Here is a 27,060-nt window from a genome sequence, read left to right as displayed (position 1 = left end):
ACTGAAAGCATTTGGAAACACCAGTGAATATAAAAACATTATCCTCTTAAAGTTCACAGCTAAGTAAGGGCATCTCCTTTCCTTCCTCCACTGTCAAACGCAGGTGGCTATAGGAAAGCAGCATACTTTTTAATTTTTTTTGATACATTCAGCTGGCATAACGTAAACACCATCAATGTTCCGGAAAACTTTTTTCTCGTAATCTCGAACTTTTGATCCATCCATAGTTGCCTGCTCTGAATCATATTGTAATAACTAATATTAGAGCAGACAATGACAAGTGGTTCGTATAAAAGAAGCGTTTAAAGTGAAGTGTAACTAAGGTATAGCGGCACCAGGTGATAATACATTTGTCAATGCTAAATGCTTTTTTTATATTTAAAAGTTTGCGTAAAAATTATGCATCGTTTCGCTTCCGTGTTTAAAAAGTTTAGTGGTCAGATGTTCTTCTGTGCCTCATTGATTTTAAGTCGAGAAATTTGCATTTCCACCTCCTCACAGTACGATGTTTGTCCTGGTACCAGGTCCAAGGACTATGTTAGACAATTTATCATCTCTCTCGCTTTGGCAATTGGATTGGAGGCGTTACGCAAAGTGTATGAGTTTTTAGGTAATGGTATCCCCATTATCATACCTACGTTCAAATATATATGTACATCAAATGCACGTGTGTTTATGACTAAACTCCTCCTAAAAAACTGGACTCAAGGAAAATTGTGGATTCTTTAGATTAACAGCTTGGTCCGTTTTCTTTCTTTTTTTCCGGGGAAATTAACCAGGGACCGACATATTTTAAACAAAATTAATTTATAGAGCGATTTCTTTGTAATTTCTTTCCGGCGTTTTTGACGATTTTCCAGACAACAATCCTTGCCACATTGTTTAAACAAGTAACAATTGGCGAAAATCCGTTTTTTGAAAAATCGGTTGTATGGGGCACCAAAATATACTCGCTCTCTTAATTTCAAGATATCTTAAAAATTGAGGCACTAGTTTGCGTTCAAACAGAAAGTATTTCGGTATGCTTATTTCTTTGTTTTTCTCTTCTCCTTTAAGGACTTACAATTTCCGAGAACCAGATCGAACATAGGTTAGGTTAGAGTGGCCACCGGTGCGAGCACCAGTGCACTTAGGCCCAAAAGGTCCCATTGTGATACCACGTGGATCTCTCCCCTACTCAAACCAACAGCTCGATACAGCAAACGTCAGGAATTTCTTAGGTTCCAACCTAGCCAGATCACAAAGATCGTCAAAGAAGGGAGATCCCAGAGATTTCTTCCTCTTGTGCCAAAGCGCAGGACAATCGCACAGAAAATGTTTCACTGTTTCTATCTCCTCTTCGTCTTTGCAGCTCCTGCAGTAATCATTATAGGGGGCACCCAGCAATTGTGCGTGACTCCCGATTGCTATGTGGCCGTTTATAAGTCCAACCACCAGACATATGCCCCCCCTCCTACCAAGAAGAAGGAGACTTTGTGCGTCTCGCGACCCATTCAGGCCACACGAGCTTCGAGTGGTAGCAGGATTCAAGATTGCTCCATCTCACACCCGCTTCCTAAGGAAAATCCCTTTCAAAATGAGCTTACAGGTAGCGAGCGGCATGCTCAATCCCTTCCAGGACGACGAAAGCGGAACAGATGTGTCCCCTCTTGCAAGTTCGTCAGCCATCTCATTGCCCGGTATATTCGAGTGTCCAGGCACCCATACCAGACTGAAGGAAGTTTGCTCAGCGATCTCGTTAAGAGATTTGCGACGCTCCCTACTGTTCGGGACTTACATGTGACCGATCCAAGTGCTTTTAGTGCAGCCTGGCTGTCAGAGTAAATACAAATTTGGTTATATACGTAAGCAGCCTTACCCAGGTGATCAGCGGTCTCATTTAAAGCAGCCACCTCCGCTATGATAGATTCCACCCTAGTTGAGGTGAAAAGACACCGCTACCCACCTTATAATCCAGTTTGGAGCCGTCAGTATATATCTGCAGCCCATCGCTCAGGTCCGGCGGCTTCTTCAACTAATAATCCCTATCAGTGATAATAACCTCGTACTTCATATTGAAAAATACAGTCGGAGCGCAATAGTCCTACGAAGGCGAATCCAGATACTTAAGGATGGCTGCATGGCCATCCACACTGTCTCTCCATCCGGATAACTCTTGCAGCCGCAGAGCAGAAAAGGCCGCACACTACTTGGCCATTAAATCTATTGGCAACACATTAAAAATAGTGTCCAGCGCCTCCGCAGGGGTGGTGCGCAGGGCACCCCCCTACGCAGATTAGAGAACTTCTTTGTACCTTCTGGAATACCCGAAGGTTTGATTTAGTATCTAAGCTCGTCCACCAGACCACTGCCCCGTATAAAAGAATTAGTCTAACCACAGCGGTGTAGAGCCACAAGGTAATATCCGGTGATAATCCCCATCTTCGCGCAACAACTCCCCTACAGCTGTACAGTGCCACTGTTGCTTTTTTCACAAGCTCCTGAGCGTTTTCCCTCCAGGATAGTTTCCTATCCAAAATTACTCCTAGGTATTTGGCAGATTCCCTCAGCGTCAGGGTCATACCCGCTAGCACCGGCAGCTGCAACGCAGGTATCTTATATTTCCTGGTGAACAGAACCAGTTCAGTTTTGGCTGAATTGACCGATAGACCTTTACTCCTGGCCCAGTTCTCCACCAGTCTTAGCTTTGTTTGCATTATATCGCATAGTGTCTGCGGAAAGTTCTCGCTAACTAACAGCGTAAGGTCATCTGCATATGCGATTGCCTTGCTGCATCAGAGCTCATTAAGTGTGGCAACCCATATAAGTGGAGAAAGTACACCCCCCCCCCCCCCCCCCCCCCCCATGCAGGGTGTATCTCCGTATGTATTTGACCACCGTTTGACCAGCCAGGTCGGCATGAACCTTCCTCCGCAACAGTAACTGCTGAACAAGTTTCACTAGCCCCGAATCGGTCACCACGCCGATTAGTGCATCAGTTATCGCAGAGGGCGTAACGTTGTCGAAAGCTCCCCCAATGTCGAGGAAAGCTATGACTGTGAATTCTTTGAACGCCAAGGATTTCTCAGCTACATGCAAGGCCGTCTCCGTGGACATCGAACTTAATATACCATTTAATTTTCATGAAAGGGACAAAAAGGAAAAACAAATATTTGCATAGATCTTGCATTATTTCAAAAGGTTTGCTGCTAGAAACTCTCGGCACTGCAACCAGTACGAGTAGGAAGAAGCGTCGAAAGGCAGAATGAAGAGGCAACTTTCGGCGGAAGGTAAAAAGTCTGCTTTCAAGAGTCAGCCGCATAGACAAGATAAGTATGCCTAAAGCTGTAGGACATGTGGACTCAATAGCGAGAGAGCAACTACCTCGAAAGGTGCAAGTCAGAGGAAGGACATCAAAAGTCGCTAAGTGCCAACTAGGGAAGTAGGAGATAAGCCAAAGGGAGAGAAAGCTAAGACTACGGCTTTTCCCGAGAAGATGAACGACATGGCAAGGTAGTTACTGACTTTGGCGCTGGTTGATCGTAGGAATTCTTCCAGACAGATGACTACTGAAAGGTGGAGATCTGTAGAAAAGGAGCTTATTAACTTAATGCTTAAGATGATACGGGAACAACCACGTAAGGCCCTGGTGTGAAGATGATAGCGTCCGCGAGCTTGCTGTGGTTGGAGGAAGTGGTTCCAAACCTACAAAGCCAAGGCACGAACGTGAAGTTCGAGGTGGTAGATAAAGCGCAAATTCCCACGATACCTAAATTTAAATTATGGATACCATGCGTGATGAAGTCGAAGGATACACTGCGACTTGTGCAGAATCGGAATCCGAATATACCGACACAGGATTGGACATTGGGATCTATACGTTGATTTCCATTGTGCTGCAATATCACCAGGCTCAGCGCTATGAATCTAGCTCACCTGATATATGTTTCAAAATTAATTAAAAGATTCTGTAAAGTCATTATCTAACCCGAAAAAACACCATGATAATTTATCTATCGCCTTTGGCGATACAACTCTGGTCACTCGAAGACATGCGTGAGCGGTTTTTGTCTGCAATTTTGAATGCCCGGATGAGGGGAACATAGACACAAACATGACGTGTGACCCGTTACCATCACCCCACAGAGGTTGAAGAAGCCATAAAAAAGACAAACCTCCCAAATCAATAGGTCCAAATGGAGTAAATGCTAAAATATATTGGCGCTGAGGGAGAAAGCTACCTGACGCACGTTTTCAAGCCTGGGAAACCGGCTAACGAAGGTGAGTTATGACGACCGGTATCACTCCGTTCGCCAGTAGCGAAGACATTGGAAACCTTTCTGCTCCGTCAATTTAGTGCGAATCTTCGCCTAGCCGCTCATAAGCATGGCTTCCGCAAAATACATAGCACTATCAGCACACTCAAAAGCTTTTGACACAGTCAACCACGGTACTATACTCCAAGATATAGAAGATTCACCCTTTCCCCTTTGTATAAAAAGATAAACTGCAAATTATCTGAACCTAGCCGACCAAATCCACAGTCACTGTTTTGCGACGTGGAATATTGTACGTTCACGTCGATGGTGTTGCGCTATGTCAGCCGTTAAAATATCTTAGGAGTAACATTCGGTCACACTCTTACCTTCAAGGCGTATGCCATCGTAGTTGTATCTAAAGTACAAAGCCGCAACAAAATCCTCAAGTCGCTTGCCAGTAGCACTTGAGGAAAATATGAAGAAACGTTGCTAGCCACGTACAAAGCAATTGGCCGGCCACTCAACAGCGAATCTAAACTACGATGATACAATCTTACCACAACCTTCCTCATATATGGTGAGAAGAAATGAATTGCAAGTCATTGAAGGCAGTGCTTGCGTTTTAAAAACATTTTCTTATGGTCCAAAAAGTTACTATGGTCTCATAAAATCACCGCTTGAATCGCAAAAATATTTTTTACACTAAGAATTTTTCAATTACTTTTTCAATTCCTTTGAGGAATGGGAAATTATCAATTACTTTTGGCATTCCTTGTAATGTAATTGGAAATTTTTCAATTACATTTGCAATTCCTTACGAAAGTACTGGGGTAGATTTTACATTTGGGCAAAGTATTTTTTTTTCAATTACAAGCAAAAAATTTTTTGTACTTTAGCCTCAAAAAAACGAAATTACTTTTGGTATTTTTATTTTTGAGGAATTGAAATGTAATCAATTCTTTTGCTATGAATGAAAGTAATTGATTACATTCCTCAAGTACATGTGTATAGGTTATGTTGCACTCGCTCACCTGGCACGTAGTCCCTTTGTTTCGCTACCTTCTCGCAATATCCGTCTTGGAGGGCGCCGCCTCCACACCGTGGTTGTTTTCCTAAGAAGGTTCTTAGCGTGGCGGTCGCCCGTCGCCACGTTCCGTTTTAATAAAAACTCCAAATTGGCTAAAAGGACGCTATGAACACTTTTATTCTTTAATTAATTATTAAAAACTGACCAAATCGCCCGGCGACTTTTGTTGCAAATTTATTCTTGTTGATATTTTTTCTGTCAGTGACGAGGGCCGCAGTTGCATTTGACATGCGCGTTTCCAACTGCCTGCGCCTGTCAAATGCAACTAAAGCTCCACGCACATAACTACCTTATATTATTGGATGTGAGGCTTTACTTTATCCTTACATCATCCTTCCTTTAAAAAGAATAATTTGGCAATTCGATAGATCAAAATTGCCACATTCTTCTTTAACAGTATATAAATCGGTTCGAATGAACGAAAATTAGGTTGTACCTTCCTTTATGCACTTCGTTCATTCGAAGCAATTTTTCATTTTATATAGTTATATAAGCCTTATTTTAGATTTTTAACTCACTAACAGTATTACTATTAGTATTAGCATTTATTTATTTTCTTTTTTTTTTTTTGTTTATAATACAATTCAATTATGAAATCTTCAGTTTCTTATTTATATATTAGAAAAAGTATATATATATATATATATATATATATATATATATATATATATATATATATATATATATATATATATATATATAAGTACTTATTAGAAAATAGTTTTCCATATAGAATATTGTAGGTTTTATTTTGGCCTAATTGGCTGTTTATATAATACTTTATGCACATCATGAATTTATATAACTAATAGTTATTAATCTATTTTATTTATTCTGTTATTGTGTACAGTTTTTTCTTTTTTGTTACCTCATCAAAGATTGTAACATTAGGGTCGTTAATTTTAATTACAGCGAAAGGACCCTCGTATATATTTTCATGTTTGTGGCGTGGTTTTTTTTTGTACAAGAACTTTTCTCGTCTATTTTAATAGCTAATGGTTGTGCCGTTCTATCATAAAACGTTTTGGTTTGTATTTTATTTTTAATTATTAAATTTTATGTGTTTTTTGCATTCTAAATTTAATCTCTTTAGCATAGTTTCGCCGGTTGGCGGAGCGAAGGAGCGACTGGCGCGCCTTGTTGGACGGCCATAACCGTTTAGACGGTTAAGCGCCAATTAAGTAAGTAAGTAAGCACAGTTTTCGGCATTGTAAAGTGGATCAACTTTTTCCTTTCGTAATTCATGAGGCAAAGTTGCATTCTACAAAATACTAACTCGAAGGGAGAAAATTTATTGTCCTAAACTGTGCTAGTTGTTGTATTGTGTAGGAAAGTAAAGTATTTTAAGTAAATATCCCAATCATAAAAAGTATTGTTTAAATATGTGCGTAAGTATTCATTAAAGACTATGATTACGTTCAATTGTACCAACAGTTTCGTGATGGTATGCAGTTGGAGAATTATGTTGAATATTTAAAAGATTTGTTATTTCTTCGAATAATTCATAATTCATAATGATTTTATGGCATTCATTGTGCCGTATGTTAAGATGAATCCTTCAAAAATTGCTGAAGCGATTGCTTTTGCTGATTTGTCTCGCACAGCGACTGTTACCAGGTATTTAGTCATGTCGCAAATCATGGTAAGTGCGAACTTGTTACCATATTTGGACTCAGGTAGGGGTCCTATTGTGTCAATTACTAGTATATCGAATGGTTTACAAGGAGTTGGTGTTAAAACAAGTTTTTCTTTTGTTTTAGGTTTAACCTTGTTTAAAAGACAATCCTTACAATTTTTGATATATTTCGATATATCGCGAGTCATATCTTTCGAATAAAATTTTGTTCGTAGTTTTGCGTAAAGTCTTTTCATTCCGCAATGTCCACCAGAAATGGGATCATTATGGTAAATTTTCATTAGTTTTAATTTTGTATCTTCATCTGTTACTGTCTCCACTGGATCTGTTAAGATAATTTCTAATGATTTTAAAATTTTATTTCCAATATTTTTGAAATTTGTAAATAAAATATCGTTTTTAGGCCATTCAATCTGCTTAATTTTGCGTTTGCCGGCTTCTGATTCAAGCCTCGAAAGTAATTTCTCTAAAGTCATTATTTCGTTAACAAGCTCAAGACTAAGTAACTCGAGTTTCTTATGTTTAATATGCGCAAAAATTCTTAAACTTGTTGTTTTATTATTTTTATCGGTCGTAATTGCAGATCTTATCCGTGGAACTTTTTTCGAAAAATTAAAAGAAAATTTGTCGCAGACATGTAAATTAAGTTGTTTTTCGTCGTTTTTGTCGGTTGTCGTTTTGCCGTTTTGTCATTGATCTTGTCTGTACTGCTAAAATTTGTTTGTTCGATTCCTTAATCTAAACTATAGTAAAGTTATATTCTGCTAATTCTAACCTAATTCTCGAAAGTTTTCAAGATGGGTCTTTCATATTGAAAAGGTATACTAGAGGTCTATGATCGGATTTTACAATGAAATGGGTGCCATAAACGTATGGTCGAAATTGTTTGATTGCAAAGTAAATAGCTAAAAGTTCTAATTCTATACTTGGTTTTTTCTGCTCTGCTTTATTAAATGCTTTAGGAGCGAAACAAATTGGTAAATCACTACCTTGCTGTTCTTGACTTAAAATAGCACCACATCCAGTTGTGGAAGCATCAACGGTAATAATGAATTGTTTAGTAAAATCTGGGTATTGAAGTGAAAGTAACGCTGCTTTCAAAGATAAAAATGCCCTTTCGCACTCTACATCCCATACAAATTCAACTCTTCCTGCTTAATCGATTTAGTGGCGCTGCCAGAGACGCAAAATTAGGTATAAACCGTCTGTAATAGTTTGCAAACGCGACGAATCACCGTACCGCGTCTTTATCAGTTGGTTTTCTATACTTTTTAATTGCGTTTATTTTGGAGTCGTCTGGCAACAAACCTTTGGCTGAACATTTGTGACCTAAAAATGTAACTTCTGGTCGTAAAAAGTTGCATTTATTTGGGTTAAGTTTGAGATTAAAAGACCTACAAGTATTGACAACTTTTAAAAGATTTTTAATATGGTGTGATTCTCTACAACCTATGACGATAATATCGTCGACGTACAAAAATGCGACGTTGGCTGGTATACCCGAAAAAGCTATTGTCATCATTCGTGAGAATGAATTTGGTGCTATGTTTAAACCGAATGGAAGCACTTTTCATCTAAATGCACCTCGGCCAGTGCCGAAAGACGTAATGTCACGTGAGTAAGGACGCAAGGGGATTTGATGAAATCCAGAAAAAAGATCTAATGTGGAAAAATACGTTGCCCTGCCGAGATTGTCTAAAATATCGTCAACTCTAGCTAGTGGAAATTTATCAGCAATGAGTTTTTTGTTTACCGCGCGAAAATCTACGCACATACGATATGCTTTTTGACCATTAGTATCTTTCTTTGGGACTACAATCAAAGGACTATTGTAATTGGAATAACTGGGTTCAATCAAATCGTTGTCTAACAGTTTATGTACTTGGCGATTTATTTCTTCGTGTTGAGAGTATGGCAATCGATAGTTTTTAACATATACCGGCTCGTTGTCTGTCAGTGTAAATTTTTGCTCGTAGAAGTTGTTTAAAGTCATTTTGTCCGTGTCGATAGCGAAAATGTCGGCATAATCTATGCAAAGGTCAATTAATTTACTATGAGCATGTTGAGGTATTTGATTTTTTAAAACAGAAATAAGTTTTTTCGTTTGTTTCTCTTCTGTTTCTGTCTTGCTAATTGTATAAACATTGTAGTTTGAAAGTTTTTGTCCTAATACTTTTTCTTTTCACATACTTTATATCATCCGTGGTATTTATGACTTTAATTACACTGGACCACGAATTTCAACTTTTTTTCTTTACCAGAAACGCCGTTATGAAATTCGTATGTAAAATCACCCCCTGATTTCGAAAATCGAGTTCATTTTTGATTCTATGGTACCGTTTTTGAGATATTTGCAATTTACCAAAAATATGGCTCCCTTTAATTACGTATATCTCACGAACGGGTTAAGCAATTGCAAATAAGTTTACAGAATCGGAAAGACGATAAAATTTGCTATAAATGCATCATACATTGTTTTTTGCTCACCATATAGTTTTCGAGATATTAGCTCATCATTTCAGATTTTTGTTTTTTTTTATGAGGGCAGCATTCCAAAACCACAACTTTTTTCCAAATATTTTTTATTTACGTAAAGCCCTGTTTAATTAGAAAAAAGATAAGCTATCATCGAAGAAAATCGATGCAAAACTACGTAAGTTATAAGCGATCAAATAAAAATACCCAGGTTGCGCAACTTCAATGTATGTATACATACATATATTAAAGGTATAAAGTGCAAATGGGATATTATCCGGATAAACGAATAACACTATAACAATGATAATACTTTTTCTTTAAATAAATCAAATAGTACTTTTAATACTCGAATTGTTTTATAGTAGGTAGAGTGGTTGCATCGAAAGGAAGAGTGGTTGGGTTCGAAAGCTGCTGTAGGCATGTAGTTATAAACATGTATTTCCGTCACTTATGGGTAAGTATGCAGGTAGATTTTCAAAATTATAAGACACAGAAAATTTTTAAAGCCTACATCTAAAGCAGGTAGTATTTTCTTTTCCCGGCTTCGTATAAAAAGGAACCGTTCTGTCTAGGTAAGATTTGATTTTTTAAATTTTATTCTTGTTCCGAGTATAAATATGAGTTAATGCGCCTTGAAACTTCATAACATCTGCAAGGCTCGCCGGAGATAGTTCAGTTCATAAGTCAAATTTCAAAATCGTGATTTAGTAAAAAAAAATAAAATGAGTAAAAGGACGCGAGAATTTGAGTGTAATAACGATCCAGATATGTTCTGTTTCATGTGTGGCCAATATACTATCATAAGGCGACGACGAGTGTTCTCAGATCATATCAAAACTTTATAAAAAAAAAAAAAAAAAAAAAAAGTATTTTGGCATTGAGCCTAAAAATGCTGAAAAACCATGGACACCGAACACTTTGTGTACATTGTGTCGAGTAGAATTGATTCAGTCGGAATCCGGACAACAAATAAAATTTGATACACCAATGATATGGAGAGAACCTACTTGCCATTCAATAGAGTGTTATATTTGTCAAAACAAAGTACTTGGCGTTGGAAGATCAAGAAGAGTAACCTATGCCAGCGTTGCGGATCCAGTTCCATTGTCAACAGTAACATCTGAGTGCGGGGAATCAAGTTGTACTGAATTTCGCATTTGAAAGGAGAGAAACGTTCTATCACAAGCACAACTTAATGATTGGATAAGAGATTTGGAACTATCCAAGGAAAAGGCCGAGATCCACACTTCTCGTATGCAACAATTTAAATTTGTATCATCCGATGTTAAGGTGATATATTGTAGAACTCGTCACGAACCATTTTCCAAACACTATACCAAGAAAGACAGTATATGCTACTGCAACGACATTCCTGGTTTATTCAAAGAGTTTGGTCAAACATATGATTCAAAAGAGTGGCGATTGTTCATAGACAGCAATAAACTGAGTTTAAAGGCTGTATTATTGCATATTGGTAACAAAAAGCCTTCTATCCCGCTAGCACATGCAGTAAATACAAAGGAAACCTACGAGGAAATGCAAAAACTACTCAAATTTATCAAATATGAAGAGCATGATTGGAAAATATGTTCTGATCTCAAAGTCGTTGCAATGCTATGCGGTCTACAAAGTGGCTACACCAAGCACTGCTGCTTCCTCTGCAAGTGGGATAGCCGAGCTCGTAAGGACCACTACGTCAGAAAGGATTGGCCGGAAAGAGTCGAGTTTGGATAACATCAAATACACCCCTCTTGTCAAGAAAGAGAAAATCATACTTCCACCCTTACACATCAAGCTCGGTCTCATTAAAAACTTTGTTAAGGCTTTGGACAAAGAAGGCGAAGCATTCGACTATTTGAAAACAATTTTTCCAGATATTTCTCAAGCCAAGATAAAGGAAGGTATTTTTTTCGGACCACAAATAAAAAAGTTGATCAACAATAATCAATTCAAAGGACTACTCTCATCAGTTGAGGCAGCAGCGTGGGAATCCTTTGAAAACGTCGTTGCTTCTTTTCTCGGTAGACACAAAAGCCCTAACTACGAGCAGATAGTGAACGACCTAATCAATAATTATGCGAAAATGGGTAAATATTAAAGGCTTATTAAAATTAATTTCCCAAAATTCTATAACTTGTTTACCTAACTAATATTTTCTTTCCAGGCGTAAATATGTCGTTAAAAATTCACATTTGAGCTTTTTTCCGGCAAATCTTGGCGACGAAAGTGACGAACATGGTGAAAGGTTTCATCAGCAAATGAAATTAATTGAAAATCGATATCAAGGATTCTGGGACGTCGCAATGATGGGTGATTACTGCTGGTTTCTCATAAGAGAAACCGATGCTAAACTGAATAAGCGTCAAAGTCGAACACATAATTATTTCGACTACATAGTAAAATAAAATTAAGATAAAGATTGTTAGAATATAGTACAAACATAAATAAATTAAAAAAAAAAAGTAAAAAATATGGGTAATTTCATTCATAAATTGAACTTTTAACTAAATAGAAACAGAGCATAGCTAGATATTTCACTCTTCTTTATACCATACATACGTTTTGAGGTATACGTTGAAATTGCGCAACCTGGGTATTTTTATTTGATCGCTTATAACTTACGTAGTTTTGCATCGATTTTCTTCGATGATAGCTTATCTTTTTTCTAATTAAACAGAGCTTTACGTAAATAAAAAATATTTGGAAAAAAGTTATGGTTTTGGAATGCTGCCCTCGCAAAAAGTAATTTTTTTCATATTTTTTCATAAAAAAAAAAACAAAAATCTGAAATGATGAGCTAATATCTCGAAAACTATATGGTTGAGCAAAAAACAATGTATGATGTATTTATAGCAAATTTTATCCTTTTTCCGATTCTGTAAACTTATTTGCAATTGCTTAACCCGTTCGTGAGATATACGTAATTAAAGGGAGCCATCTTTTTGGTTTTTTTGAATAACGGTAAATTGCAAATATCTCAAAAACTGTACCATAGAATCAAAAATGAACTCGATTTTCAAAATCAGGGGGTGGATTTACATACGAATTTCATAACGGCGTCTCTGGTAAATTTTGGCCGTCGACCAGTGTTATTGGGTTACTGGAATTAACAATGCACCTAACTGTGAAAACCCCTTTTTCAATTTCCTGCGAGTCCACGAAAAGTGGCTCGGGTGAATCTCCTAAATCAAAAAGTTTGAATATTTCACATCTGGGAGGAATGATACAACTGTCGCTTTCTGTTCCGTGCAGGATTGGTATCGCAAACTTTTTCATTACCTACCCAAAAGGAAATACTATTTCTTTCATAATTAATAATGCATTTGTTAATTTTGAGAAAACCTTTACCCAGTATGCCATCGGATGGAATATTAAAGTCTTCATCTACTACATGTAAAGTATGTTTAATAGAAAAGTTTGAAAAATTTTAATTTGCTGTAATTTTACCTAAAGTAGAAACTGAATTAGAAGTGACACCGGTAATGTAAATAATGTCGTTTGTATTTAAGGAAATGTTACTGTCTATACATGATATTTTTATTAGAGAAATGTCGGCTTGAGTGTCTACTAGGAAAGAACAAAATTTTTGTGACTCGCTAAGTTGTAATCCTATGATATCTGAATAATTTAGGTTTAAACAATAGATGCCTATTGGAAATTCGCTTACTCGGTTAGTTCGTCCTCCCTCAGTGTTCGGTCCTGAGGGGCACTCGCGTTTAAAGCGCGAACGTTTGCGTTTCTACCTCTACCTTTGGATGATCTAGAATTGTTACCTCTATTGTTACTGCTATTTGTATTTGAATTGGAATTTGGACGTATATTATTATTGTTGTTATTTTGGTATCTATTTCTGTTATCATATCGATATCTCTGATTATTGTTACCGTTATAGTTACTATTGTATGAAAATGAACTATATATATATATTTCTATAACCAGTATAGCCGCGGTTTGGGTAAAAGCCACGGTAACTACCACGTGAATTTCTGAATGTGTTGTTACCACGTGATCGAAGAGCTAAAACCTGACGCTCTGTTACTTCGTTATTTTGTTCTAAAATTAATTTCGCTAGTACGTCTTTCGGATCAGTAAATGCCTTTGAGGCTAAAATGATTTTTACTAAATTTGATTTTGCATTTAAACGACACACGTTAACAATTTGTTCGACTGCCATTTCATGAGCTTTCGCTTGAGTGATCACTTCAATAATAAGAGACCGCTCAAGTGAGTCAGCTAAATCTTCAACTTTTTTTGCAAAATCTGTGTAATTGTTATTGCTAACGTGCAACGCTGCAATTCTCCCTGATACAACTTTCAAGTTGTCCGGTTTGATCCTACCACGTAGAGCTGTTTTAATTTCATTAACTGAATTTACTTGTCTTGGTATTGCTTCACGGGCTTTACCCTCTAGTTTTGATTTTAAGAACGCTATAAAAGTACCAGTTAAATCTGCAGTAGCGAATTGTTCAAGTAATTCAATTTTGTCTATAAAAGAATCAAGTGCAAGAGAATCACCACTGTAGTTTTCTCTAATAGAATTAGCACATGTGTTAATGAAAATTTTCTTTTCCTCAAGTGTTGCCATGATTTGATCGTTAAGATCTGAAGCTGAATTAGAAGAAGGTGAGGCCACGTTTGTACTAATTGGATCGTTAAGATCTGGGTTTACGTCAGAAGAAGGGTTAACTAAGGTTGTACTATTTGAGTTGTTAAGATCTAATTTTAAAGTAGAAGAAGTTGAAGTTAATTTTGCACTATTTGAATCGTTAAGATTTGAAGCTAGATTAGAAGTTAAATTTTTACTGGAAGAATCTTCGAAGCCTGGAAAATCTGTTGACAAAGAAAATCTATTTTCCTGATTTGTGACTTCTTCGGTCAAAGATGAAGCTAAACTTTCGTAGCTTAAGGCTGAGTTATCGGAATCGGATTCTGAATCTGAAGTTTTTTGCACTTCCTTACCACTTCTAAGGTACATATGTAGTTATCAGAATAGCGAAAAATAATTTAGTTCAAATTGCTATGAAATTAATGAAGTACTTACTTGAATGTCTGAATTTATATTTGAAGCTGAAGTGTTGAGGAAAAAGAGAAAAAAAGGACGTGTGGCACTCGGGGACTGCCGCGGTAAAGCTATTGCATATTATCAACTTATGCAATTATAATATTTATGCAACATTTTGTTTTCTTTGATATTAATTCAAGTTTTGTCTTTGATATTAATTCAAGTTAACCTTTTTCAGCGTGGTGACCGATAAGAAACCAAATTTTTTACTTTTATTGAATAAATGAGAAGTTAATATTTAACTTCCCTCACTAGGGTAGGCACCTTGTCGTTGGTGTGAGGGCTTAGCAGAACTCCATAGCGCCTGACTGAGGCGGAGCTGTTTAGGACTGACATCTACGCCGTTTCGCCTCATACGAGGGCGGCGGGATGTCGGTGACCAAGAACTGCCAATCCCCTAATCCAGGGTGTTATGCGGACCGTGCCTATTGGACGATTTGCAGCCAGGGGATAAATTCGGCTGTATTCGAACGGAGCCTTCCCGATACCGGGCCACCTCGGGAAGTATTAATGGCCTTACCACAGTAAGGGGCGCTGCTGTGGCGGACGGTTCTTTCCCCGTATATAATACTGGACCGCTGAGCCCGCCTTGTCGGGCAGGTGGTCGTACGACCAAGATGAACGACTCATTACCTGACTGTAATAAGGACGATGTAAATAGGAGGACTGAGTCGCAATCCAAGGACGACAAATACGAATTAAGCGATGCGTCGGACTCGGGGAGCGAGAGTAGTGCTGATTCAATGAACTCCGTGTTGGAGAAGCACACAAATGAAAACGGAGTAGAAGAGTGGAGAAGGGTACGGAGCAGAGGAAGTAAAAGAGCTCTCTCGCAGTACCGTGCAGCACTAAGAATTGTACAACGCTTGGGAGCAGTGGTCGACCCAACAGAAGTGGAGATCGAGCGCTTGGAATGGGCCCATGAAGCGGTAGAAGTAGGTCGAAGGCAGTTCAAAAGGTTTGCTGCGAGAAACCCTCGGTTCTGCAACCGGTACGAGGAGGAAGAAGCGTCGAATGGCAGAATGAAGAGGCAACGTTCGGCGGAAGGCGACAAGCCTGCTTTCAAGAGGCAGAAAGGACTCAGTCCTAGAGCCGCGAGGCAGGGCAGTCGCATAGACGAGACAAGTAGGCCCAAAGCTGTAAGGCAGATGGGCTCCAATAGCGAGGTAGCAACTACCTCGAAAGCTGAGAGTCAGAGGGAAGTTCCAATTAAGGAAGTAGGAGATAAGCCAAAGGGAGATAACGCTAAGACCCCGGCTTTCTCGGAGGCGCTAAAGGGAGTTAACACTAAGACTCCGGCTTTCTCGGAGGTGCCAAAGGGAGATAACACTAAGACTCCTGCTTTTCCCGAGAAGATGAGTGATGTGGCAAAGCAGTCACTGACTGTGGAGCTGGTTGATCGTAGCAGTCCTTTCGGACAAATGACTACTAAAAGGTGGAGATCTGTGGAAAGGGAGGTTATTAGCTTAATGCTTAAGATGATGCGGAAACAACCAAGTAAACCCCTTCCAACCTTTGATTCGCGGGGATGGTATAATGGTGTGAAGATGATAGCGTGCGACAACATCGCGAGCTTGCGGTGGCTGGAGGAAGTGGTTCCAAACCTCCAAAGGCAAGACACGAACGCGCGGTTTGAGGTGGTGGATAAAGTGCAAATCCCCACGGTACCAAAAGTTAAGGTATGGATACCATGCGTGATGAAGTCGGAGGATACACTGCGACTTCTTCAGAATCAGAATCCGAACATACCGACACAGGATTGGAAGGTACTTACTGTATCTCGGCCTACCGAAGATGGTCAGTTCTACATCTTCCAAATAAACAAGCAGGCGGAGGATATTTTGTACACGCAGCTTGGTAAAATGTCCTTTGGCACTGGCAAAATTTACATGCGACTCAGGAAAAGAAGTTCCGAGGATAAAAACCGCAACACGCTAGAGGTGGGCGAAGTCGAAAAGGACCTCAAAAGCCTGAGGGAAAAAAGACAGGTGGAGGTCCCCGACGTCACCACGAACGTGGTAGAAGAGGACCAACCGCTAAATGGTGCTGTGACTCGCACAGAGGAACACCCTGCACAACAGTCACGAGAGGCTGAAGGGGGCCTCGAATACCAAAAGGGAAAGGGGAGGACGACGACGTCAAGACGAAGGTGCTGGAGGGGGACAAACAGCCCAATGGTGCTGCGAGTCCTACAGATAAACCTCCAACACAGTAAAGTGGCGTCGAGCGAACTCCTCCTAACCCTTGAGGAGGGTTCGTTTGACGTGGCGCTGATCCAGGAGCCGTGGCTCTCATCGGGAGGAAAGGTTTCTGTATGTAGCGCGCGCGAGTTTGGCGTTTACTACGCGCAAACGGAAGGACGGGTGCGAGCTGTAGTAATGGTAAGGAAACAGCTGCATCCATATATGCTGCCTAATTACACCACTGAGGATCTCGTAGCGGTGGCAGTTGAGCAAAAGAATAAGCAGGCATTTATCCTGGCATCCTACTACATGGCCCATGCTGCGGAGGTCCCAACGATGGAGTGCAAAAGGCTAGTACAGGAGAAAGGGCGGTTGGTCATAGGCGCAGATATAAATGCGCACCACAATGCGTGGCAGATACGAACGAGAGAGGCGAATCTCTATTTTGTTACATCCTGCAAACCAATTTGCAGATAGCCAACAGGGGAAATGTCCCTACATACATTGGTCCAACATCCAGCAATGTTCTGGATATTACATTGAGCTCCGAGCGTGATATATCAAGGTATGATTGGATAGTTCTTGATAGACCATCCTTCTCCGACCATGCGTATATCAGCTTCAACAATCCCCTAAAGAGGGTAGAGAAGGGAGGAACCTTTAGAAACCCTAGGTCAACGAACTGGACTAAATTCCAGAAACATGTAGAAACAAAACTGGGACAACCCAAAGATGTTGCTAATGTAGAGGAACTGGAGGAGTCGAATAAATTCCTAACAAGGACGCTTATGACTGCGTATAACAAAGCTTGCCCTCTAAGAAGATTCAGAGGAAAAGCAAAGCCGCCATGGTGGAGCAACGAGGTGAGTCTTCTAAGAAGACAGGTAAAATAAATGTTTAAGCTCGCAAAGACCGCGGAAAGCGAAGCGTGTTGGGACGAGTACAGGGATCTACTGAGGATCTACAAGCGTGAAATTACCAGGGCAAAGAGAAACTCATGGAAAAGTTTCTGTACGGACATAGAGTGCTCCAGCGAAACAGCACGGTTGAAAAAAGTCCTAGCAAAGGGAAACATAGTCCAGGGACTAATAAAGAAAAAGAACGGGGAATGGTCACGTAATAGTGAGGAATCCCTTGAGGTGCTTCTCGATACACATTTCCCATCGGGAGACGGTTTAGAGGAGCCAGCAGACATCACTCACACTTCGATCACGGAGCTAGTAGTGCCGGGCTTGGTGACCGATACCAAGATCGAGTGGGCAGTGAAGACGTTTTCTAAGTTTAAATCGCCGGGCCCAGATGGTATATTCCCGGCCATGCTACAAGTCTCAAGTAGGGCGGCCGTGGAATGGCTTAAAATAATATTCGATGGGTGCATACGACTGAATCATGTACCGCACTCTTGCAGAACTGCTCGTGTAGCTTTTCTACCAAAGGCGGGGAAGATCGGTCACGTGTATCCCAAAGACTATAGACCCATTAGCTTAACATCATTTCTGCTCAAAACCTTTGAGAGGCTGATAGATGTGTACATAAAGTCCAACGTGGATGAAAAACTGTTCTCCACAACACATCATGCGTACACCAAAGGCAAGTTGGTAGACACCGCATTGCATAGGGTGGTAATAAGCATAGAGAAATCCCTGGAATATAAGGAATATGCTCTAGGAGTCTTCTTGGACATTGCCGCGGCTTTCAATAATGTTGCAAAATGGGCCATTATGGATGGTCTTAATTACATTAAAGTACATCCTGCCTTAATCAGATGGATCGGCTGCATGTTAAATTGCAGAAAGATTACATCACAATGGGGATTGTACGAGGCCACGAAATCAGTGGACAGGGGCACGCCGCAGGGAGGGGTGCTATCACCTCTGCTGTGGACGCTGGTCATCAACCAACTTCTCAGACAATTCGATGAGGGACCCGTAAAACTTACGGCTTACGCAGATGACGTTGCAATTGTCACAAGTGGAAAGTGCCTTCCCACGATTAGTTCTTTGATGGATCGGGCGCTTCGCGATATTCATACCTGGGCATCTAATGTCGGGTTGAAAGTCAATGCGGAGAAGACGGATATGGTCTTGTTTACAAAGAGGTACAAGGTCCCAAATTGGACCAGGCCTAAGTTAGGAGGGGTGACCTTACAGGAGAAACCTTGCACAAAATATTTAGGAATCATCCTAGACAGTAAGCTGTCATGGAAGCTCAACGTGGAGGAGAGGGTCAAGAAGGCCTCAACGGCACTCTATGCATGTAAAAGAATGCTGGGGTGTACGTGGGGCCTATCGCCCTCTCTTTCTCATTGGGTTTTTACAGCGATTGTAAGCCCTATTCTATACTATGGAGTTCTTGTTTGGTGGAAAGCCACACAAAAAACAACATACCTCAAAAAATTAGAGGGGGTATGCAGACTATCGATGCATAGCATTACGGGAGCCCTGAAAACAACCCCGACGGCTGCACTGTATGCCATTTTGCACATCCCACCTGTAGACCTGGTAGCAAAGAACATAGCGTTAACGACCGCAACCAGGCTCGGTGCTTCGGGGCAGCTTGAGCGCCGACCATATGGCCATAGTAGTATAGCGTCATCAATCACAAGACGAACAGACTACATGATTCCCTATCTGCGCTTCGATGGAGATCTTAAGGCCACAATAGAGGTGGATGGTTGGCGCAAGGGTGCGCAAATGGCGGACGAGGCGATACATGTGTACACCGATGGTTTCAAAGTAGTGGAAGGAGTAGGGTCTGCGGTATACTGCGCTGATCCGGAAAAAAGCAGATCCTACAGGCTGCCGGATTACTGTAGCGTTTTCCAAGCGGAAATATTAGCCGTAACCAAAGCAGTAGAAACCCTGGAAGAGAATAGCTTAAGCTGCAACCGTGTTAACTTTTATATTGACAGTCAAGCAGCAATTAAGGCAATAATCTCGCATAGCACAGCATCTAAATGCGTGTTAGAGTGTAAACAGTCTCTGGAGAGAATCGGGACAGGGAGAAGCATCCATCTATATTGGGTCCCAGGGCATATGGGAATAGATGGGAATGAAAAACCGGACGAACTAGCTAAAAAGGGCGCATCCCTTGAAGCTTGCTCCGTAGATGTCCCAATTAGATTGGGCGAGATTAAGCGAAGTCGAGAAGTGCACATGATCGACCAAGCGGGAAAGGCTGGGTTCAAGCGCGGGGCTGTAAAGTATCGAAGATTATGTGTAGGTCTTACAACCTTAGACTAACACAGTTGCTCATATCATTAAAAAGAGAGGACTGTAGACTCATGACGGGTATTCTGACTGGACACTGCCTTCTGGCGTCACATGCCTTTAAACTAGGCTTGGTCAGTGGTAGCAGATGTAGGAAGTCATTTTCTGTCAAAAATGTCTCATGCACATACAACTTGTATGAGAGCAACTCAAATTGATTTTGCTGCGTGAAAACCTAACTCGATTTTCAATTTTTGTTCTGCGTGACATTTAGATTTGACGTTTTCACACATGCTTTACATTGTCGCAACGCATGCTTATTTGGGTTAGGGAAAAAACGCCGGTTGTTTGCGTGCGCTAAAAAACCCCAGCGCGGTTTTATTAGGTTGGCTTGTAAGCGACCATATATGTATACGATAAGCGATAGCACAATGGCTACTTCGTGAAAATCAACGACAGCTCTTTTAGTTTGATTTCGATGGTCGTACGGTGAGGAATTGTCGCACGCGCGCTTAAAACAGAGTACCAAAGAGTGCGTGTGACACGTGTTCACCGTTCAAGCATTGAAATCAATCTAAATAAATAATTGATTTTGCTTTCGTGCTCGCTACGCGTTCGTGTTTACTAACACATTCTCAATTTGGTAACCGTGTAAATGTAGTGGTGCCCACCACTGTTTATGACAGAGATCCAATTTTATGTATTTGGCCTGTTGCTAACACCGAACTTTTACGAACCTTTTCGAACCTTTTCGGATCTTTTTTGACAAATATCCGTTACGGTTTTTTTTGATTTAGTCGCCAAGCCCGCGATAAAATCTATGCAATAGCTTAAAAAATTTGTGTAAAAAGGAACTGGTTTACATGTGAATAGTCGCTAAAGAAATATTTAACAATTTATTGGAAGAATTAATTGAAACTGCAGTATACTTGTATGAAAATCTGTAAAAAGTAATTGAATTTAAAATGTGCACACAAGTATATAGATATTAATTGGTAAAAATCTCAAAATTGTGTTAACTGTTCAAGAAGAATCCATTTATATTCATGGACGCACCGCTTTGTTAAAAAAATTCGTATATTTTCACGGACGCACCGCTTTATAAAAAAAATCTCACTTGGCTTTTCACGGAACCACCGTTTATATCAAAAAAATTTTAATTGGTTTTTAACGGAACCACCGCATATTTCAAAAAAAAAATTTTTAATTGGGTTTTAACGGAACCACCGCATATATCAAAAAAAAATTATCAATTTTATAGGGTATTTGCAGACTGTTTATCTAGTTCACTCAGTCTTATATGGTGATATTTTGTTGAAAAGTTAATGTATTGAAGAATTTCTACCTGGAGTAAGAGAAATCTTTAAATGGAAGATTTGTGAGATGATGATGGAAGCTTAAAAATATGAGAATTTGTAAAATGAGTTGATAAATTTTTAAATTAGAAATTTGAAAATATGAAAAATTTGAAGGAAATGTAAATTTGTAAAAATGAGTTGAAAAATTTGAGGCAAAATAAAAATTGCAGACTTGAAAATGTCGATACTTATAAAATGGTTTGAAAATTTTAAAAATTGTTGAAAACTGCAGAAGTATTAGTGGTTAAGTTTAGAATTTAGACGCACGCACCGTTTTAGTCAAAAACATCCAGGTGTTTTATATTAACATACGCACCGCATATTTAAGATTGCAATATTTCGTATACATAGATATGTGTCTAATAAAAAACGTAAGTAAAAAAAATGTAATACATACATACATATTATATACATATTTCCTGCTGCTGGTCTTTGCTGGTTCCTACTGGTGCTTGTGCCTTGAAAATATGCCACTTACTGTGTTGTAGTCGTATGGACTAAAATCGGCATCCGGAAAATGTTTGGTAGAATGAATGTAGCATGAATTTGAGATAAAGTTTGTGAAATGGTGATATTCAGAATTTGATGATATTGTGAAATTCTGAAGAAAATCAGGTGTAATGCCACCATTTTGTATTCCGCGCCGCCTGGTCTCGATGTCACGGTCGCCATGTGAACTCTACTTACGATTTGTAAAAATGCGTTTAAAGTGGATCTTGGAGGGCTTCCAATAAGCGCATCCAAATATGAAGCAAATAAATAAACTTTATGTTTAACAATTTAACTTTTTAGTTTTATTTAGTTTTTATAACTTTAATTGTCGAAACGTTGCACAAATATATTTTTTGCAAGTTCAACTTACTGATTTCGCTCCCAAATTATAATGGCCAAGACACACACGCGCCGGGTTGCATTCGCCCGTGCGAGCGTGTTCGGTCAACTAGTACATACATCAGCTGATGTTTGGTTGATGTGGTGAGTTGCTCTTAGGCTGTCGTTACAATCATTTTCGGCTTCAATTAAAGTACATCTTTTCAATCAATTTTCAATGTTATATTTTTTTATTTAAATATTGTTACATTGCATGTCTCACCTCATTTTCGTATATTCTACCCCCATATTCATAAAAAAACACAAATCCTTTTAAAATTACACTTAATACGAATTATCATCCATAAGGGCTTTATAAACCTATTTTATTTTCATGAATAAGTGAACATTTGTGTTTTGTAATGCCGATTGTAAATTTCAAGGTAACTCTTTACTTTAGCTCATAACTGCTAAAACTCGTCCAAAAATATCGGGAGAGGTGTCAAAAGACGCGCTTTGGGCCCAGGATAACGAATCCGAAAGCGGAAATTTAAAATTTATATTTGTGAAAAGATATTTCCAAAAAACCGAAAAATGGCCCCGGAGCGCTCCGAAACCGGGGGTGGGATCCATAGTATTTTTACACAGAACACCTTTCTGCATTGGCGGCCGCGCTTATAACAAATTACCTTGGGTGGGTCCAACACCGTTAAGAGACCAAAGCTATATCCGCGCAAAACACTTTTACCCACAGTTTTTTTTGTGTGGGTACGACAAAATAATCAAAATTACAACAACCAAATGAACATTTTCAAATATCTTCGGAAAGAAATAACATTTTCAATTTCCGCTTTCGGATTCGTTATCCTGGAGCGTCGTTTGACACCTCTCCCGATATTTTTGGACGAGGTTTAGCAGTTGTGAGATAAAGTAAAGAATTTGTTAACCTCTCTAAACTTGCAACACCCTGAAACACCCGGAAATCACTGCCTGGCAACCCCAATTCTTTATGCTAGTGAATAAGAAAAGTTCACCACTGTAGCGTTTTTTTTATGGATTAACTGTGTCACGGTTAACTGTGCCAGTACTTGGTAAAAAGTATCTATACTACAAACTCATTAATCTAAGGAGACACTTAGCTCCACTACTCTTCACGTCAAAATATTAGCCGTTTTTTTTTACACGCGTATACGTTTACGTTTGCGCGTAAAAAACGCTTAGATAATGCTTATGAGACCCATCTAGCGGCAACTAGCTACAGAACATGTTGTACCGAAAAGTGCAGACACAAACCTCTGGTGGCCATAGTGTATAACATATAGCTGAAACGGTTGCGATGAATAGTGGACACACACCATTAGTAGAGGTGATACATAGAATAAGTGTAGGGGGGAAACATAGACACATATTTCAGTTGCATGTGAGTATAATGCGTATTGAAATTTAGGAGTACTAATTTTATGCGCAGCAATTTCATAAGAGCGGATAAAGTTTAACGCTTAGCAGTCCATATAAAGTTTAAGCGTAAACGTAGATAGATGTAAAAAAAACACAGCTATTATTTGCATATATCCTTATGCATTGTATATAAGTAAAAGTGTGTTGACGTATTTCTGACAGGCACTCGACCAAGTTGGCATAACGGCAAAATCTGGGTTGCCATTGTTGTTTCGGTTGGAAACGATGAATTGGTGCTCTGTGTAGGGACACAAAAAAATAACGGGTTTATGTAGTCACAAAAGTGCTGCTGTTTTCCGCAACATTTTAATTTTATATCGTGGTGAAAATTTTTCAGTTCAGAGTTAAATGTTTTCATCTAAATTTATTACAAGATTACTTCTCTAAGTCTAAAAAGTATAAAAAACGCAAATTGTTAAATCGGTTAAATATTTTCTATGATTTCTACATTTTCTATACCCAAGTCCATTAAATAAAAAAATAAATGTAAGGCGCGATAACCTCCGAAGAAATTTTATGCCGAGCTTCGCTTCCATTTGCGTTGGGCTCCTTTTAATTTTCCCACCAATTGGCGGGACGGGACTTGTTTTAAGCCGATTCCGAACGGCATCTGCAAGGCAGATGCGTCTTCGCTGAGAGCTTTTCATAGCAGAAATACACTCGGAATGCTAAATTTAAATTTTAAATTTTAATTTTTTCTTTAGGAAAACATGTTACACGTATGGAGCATTATATTTTAAGTTTCTCCTCACTTGTTTTACTCTAATTTAAATCAATTTCACTTTCCGTAGATTTTCGCATTGTTGGAGGTCACATATCTTCTATTATTTTTATTTTCGCGCAAATATATGCAACTTTTTCATATTTAAATACTACTAACTTTTTTAGACTATCAAATGCAACTCAGCTTAAAGTAGTCTTACGTACCAAATATGCAACTCTAGACCTGAGATTTGCATCAGGTGAGCGAAGCTGTTTGTAATTTTGACGTTTATCGCTTAGTTGACACAGTATGGTACACTATGTTCTTATGGAGCAATTCACACCCAGCGGGAAAAAAATCGCGCCGCTTTTACTCGTATCGTCCCATCACTAGATATGTGTAGTTTTGTAATTTTAAGCCGAAATGCAGTTTATGGTTCTGTGTAAATGTAGTGACCTGGCACATTCACCTGTCAGAAAAACCAGTTTAACTCACTGCAAGTGAGCGGTTTGGTTAGCTATCAAGATTTGTGATATATTCTGTGTGATGCTTATTAGTTCTACCCAAAAATTTTACAAATTAAAGAGCAAATTCTTTGTGTTCTTTTTTATTTTTATTTTTTTTTTTCTTTTTCTCCTACGCGTTTCGATGGATATTTTCCATCTTCCTCAGGAAACCTGTACATTTTAACATAAGAATATAAACATAAAACTAAACAAACATTAATATATATAATAATTTACATATCTCTTTTACAGACCTTTAACTTACATTCAATGTTGAATTACACTTCGATGAATCATATAAACATTACCAAACATATATAAACAGCACTTAACATTACTTCATTCATCTTCACTGCCCCGTCTACTAGCTGATAATGCCGTCATGTATGCGCAGTTGATGTTATTAACGACTTCTTTGTAGTTCATGGCAAGTCGTTGGTGCAATAGGGCTTTGTCTCGTTAGCTCGGTATCCGCTAGTTTTTTATATATACATATTTCGTTTCATAAATTGAAAATCGACAATTTTAAAAATAGCTGTCCCTATTTATCCTGAAATTTTCATTTTATGAAAATTCTGATCGAATAAAAATTTGTCTTGCTTTACGTTGTTTGTCTTGTGGTTTTGTTACGCTATTGTCAGCCTTTTATTCCGAATAATTTAACTACGAATCTAAAAATAACAAATAATAAGTTGTTTGCCCGAAATTTTGGGTCCAATAGGCTCTTTTAAAACAAAGTCCCATAGTTGGGGGTAGTGCACTAAATTTTTGATTGCATTACACTTTCATTAGCATTACACTGTATTGGAAAAATTTGGGTACGAACTATTTTTTTTATAACCATAGTCATAGTGCTGCCTTTCTCCACTACGACAAAACAAAAAATATCACTAATGTAAGTTTTCCATGCCTCCACAAAAATGAGTGAAGACACATTTGTGTGTATTAAGATGAAGCTGGAAATATTTTCACTACCAGCTTCTAATTTTAAGTGCACAAATTTTCAGCTTCACTACCACTAGATCTGAGTGAGGCTAATGTTTTTTTGCATTGCCACTCAACTGTGGCAGTACTTAAGTACTAGCGATTCAGCCATTGTGTGCAAAACAAGTGTGATACCTTATCCGTCAACTGGCTGATAGGATGCTCAAGATGGCTACTTTGTTAGCGTTTTGGCAGCGTTTTGACACGTTGTTCAATATGGCGTTGCATACCGTCGGCTATATTTTAGCGGGTGTTATAAAGAAACAGAAAGAGATCACGATAGTCACTTTAAAAATCAGGTGATCAATTCTATTTGTTTTTTTTATCGTCTATGCTAAAGATATCACACTTGTCTTATTCACAACGGATTCAGCTAGTCATTCATAGAAAGTAAAATCATAAAATTTGTGGAGAGAACATATATCTTTTAAAATATTTTTATTCACAGGATTCTGTTCAGAACATTGAACCATCATTACGATTATGTTTACGACTGGACTATGTTGAAACAAAAAACACATCAAGGCCAACCAAATCCAGCAATTTTGCTCGGCCAAGCTGAGTCTCGTAACGAACGTGAAAAGGAAAAAGAGAAGCAAGGTGGAAAGCCCATGATATCTGATTGAATAAATATAAAAAGATACTTGTGAGTTCATAAGCGTATTTTCTAGGAATATAACTGGAATTTCATCGTAATTAATAATGCAAATGCATTTTGCAAATTTCATGGATATTGATATACATACATACTTATATAATTTACAATTAATAATGTACCCAATTTGAATTATGTCAATAAAGACTAATTGTTACAATAAATTAAACGGAAACTAATTGTTAAAATAAATTGAATCAACCAGAGGAATTTACAGCCAACTACGAAAATTACAGTTATTCAAATCCGAGAATTGTTTGTATCTAGGGTATTGAAAATTGAAAATGTCGATGAATAAAACTCTTACAGCTTAGATGTGCCCGCAGTGTCAGGATGCCCAAGGAAAATATAACTTTTCTTGTCACTTTTTTCTTGCAAAAGTCATGAAATACCATTTTCACTACTATTCATAAACTTTTCAACCTGGCGAAATTTAATCCTGCTGCCTGTTAATTTTTGGCGTAGGTATTACTCGCTCATTTTATTGTTGTGTTGACAGTGCTTCGTTGCATTCAACCACCACTCATAATTGGCATCAAAGTCATCTAATACTGTTTTCACACAGAAACTTAATGATTTCATTTCACCTGCTAATGAAATCGTAAATTTTTTGCTTTCACACAGAAGTAACTGCTCGATTAGTATGAAGGATGAGACAGACAATCATGGCGGAACGATACAAGGTGGGAGCAT

The 27,060-nt window shown here is 38.6% G+C and overlaps 1 protein-coding gene across 2 annotated transcripts in view; it reads left to right on the top strand.

Annotated features, from left to right (window-relative positions):
* CkIalpha (Casein kinase Ialpha) overlaps window positions 1-26,542 on the top strand; it is a 225,770-nt gene extending 199,228 nt beyond the window's left edge. For both annotated transcript variants that reach the window (XM_067782176.1, XM_067782175.1), the window contains exon 4: window positions 26,161-26,542. In XM_067782176.1, the coding sequence (XP_067638277.1) occupies window positions 26,161-26,338 (178 nt within the window). In that variant the 3' untranslated portion in view covers window positions 26,339-26,542. The remainder of the gene's footprint in view (window positions 1-26,160) is intronic.
* Window positions 26,543-27,060: the final 518 nt, after the last annotated feature.

This window comes from Eurosta solidaginis, chromosome 4 (genome assembly GCF_040869045.1).
Source record: "Eurosta solidaginis isolate ZX-2024a chromosome 4, ASM4086904v1, whole genome shotgun sequence".
NCBI classification, from domain to species: Eukaryota; Metazoa; Arthropoda; class Insecta; order Diptera; family Tephritidae; genus Eurosta; species Eurosta solidaginis.
The sequence above is the reverse complement of the archived record's forward strand: the minus strand, read 5'-3'. Positions and strand labels throughout refer to the sequence as shown.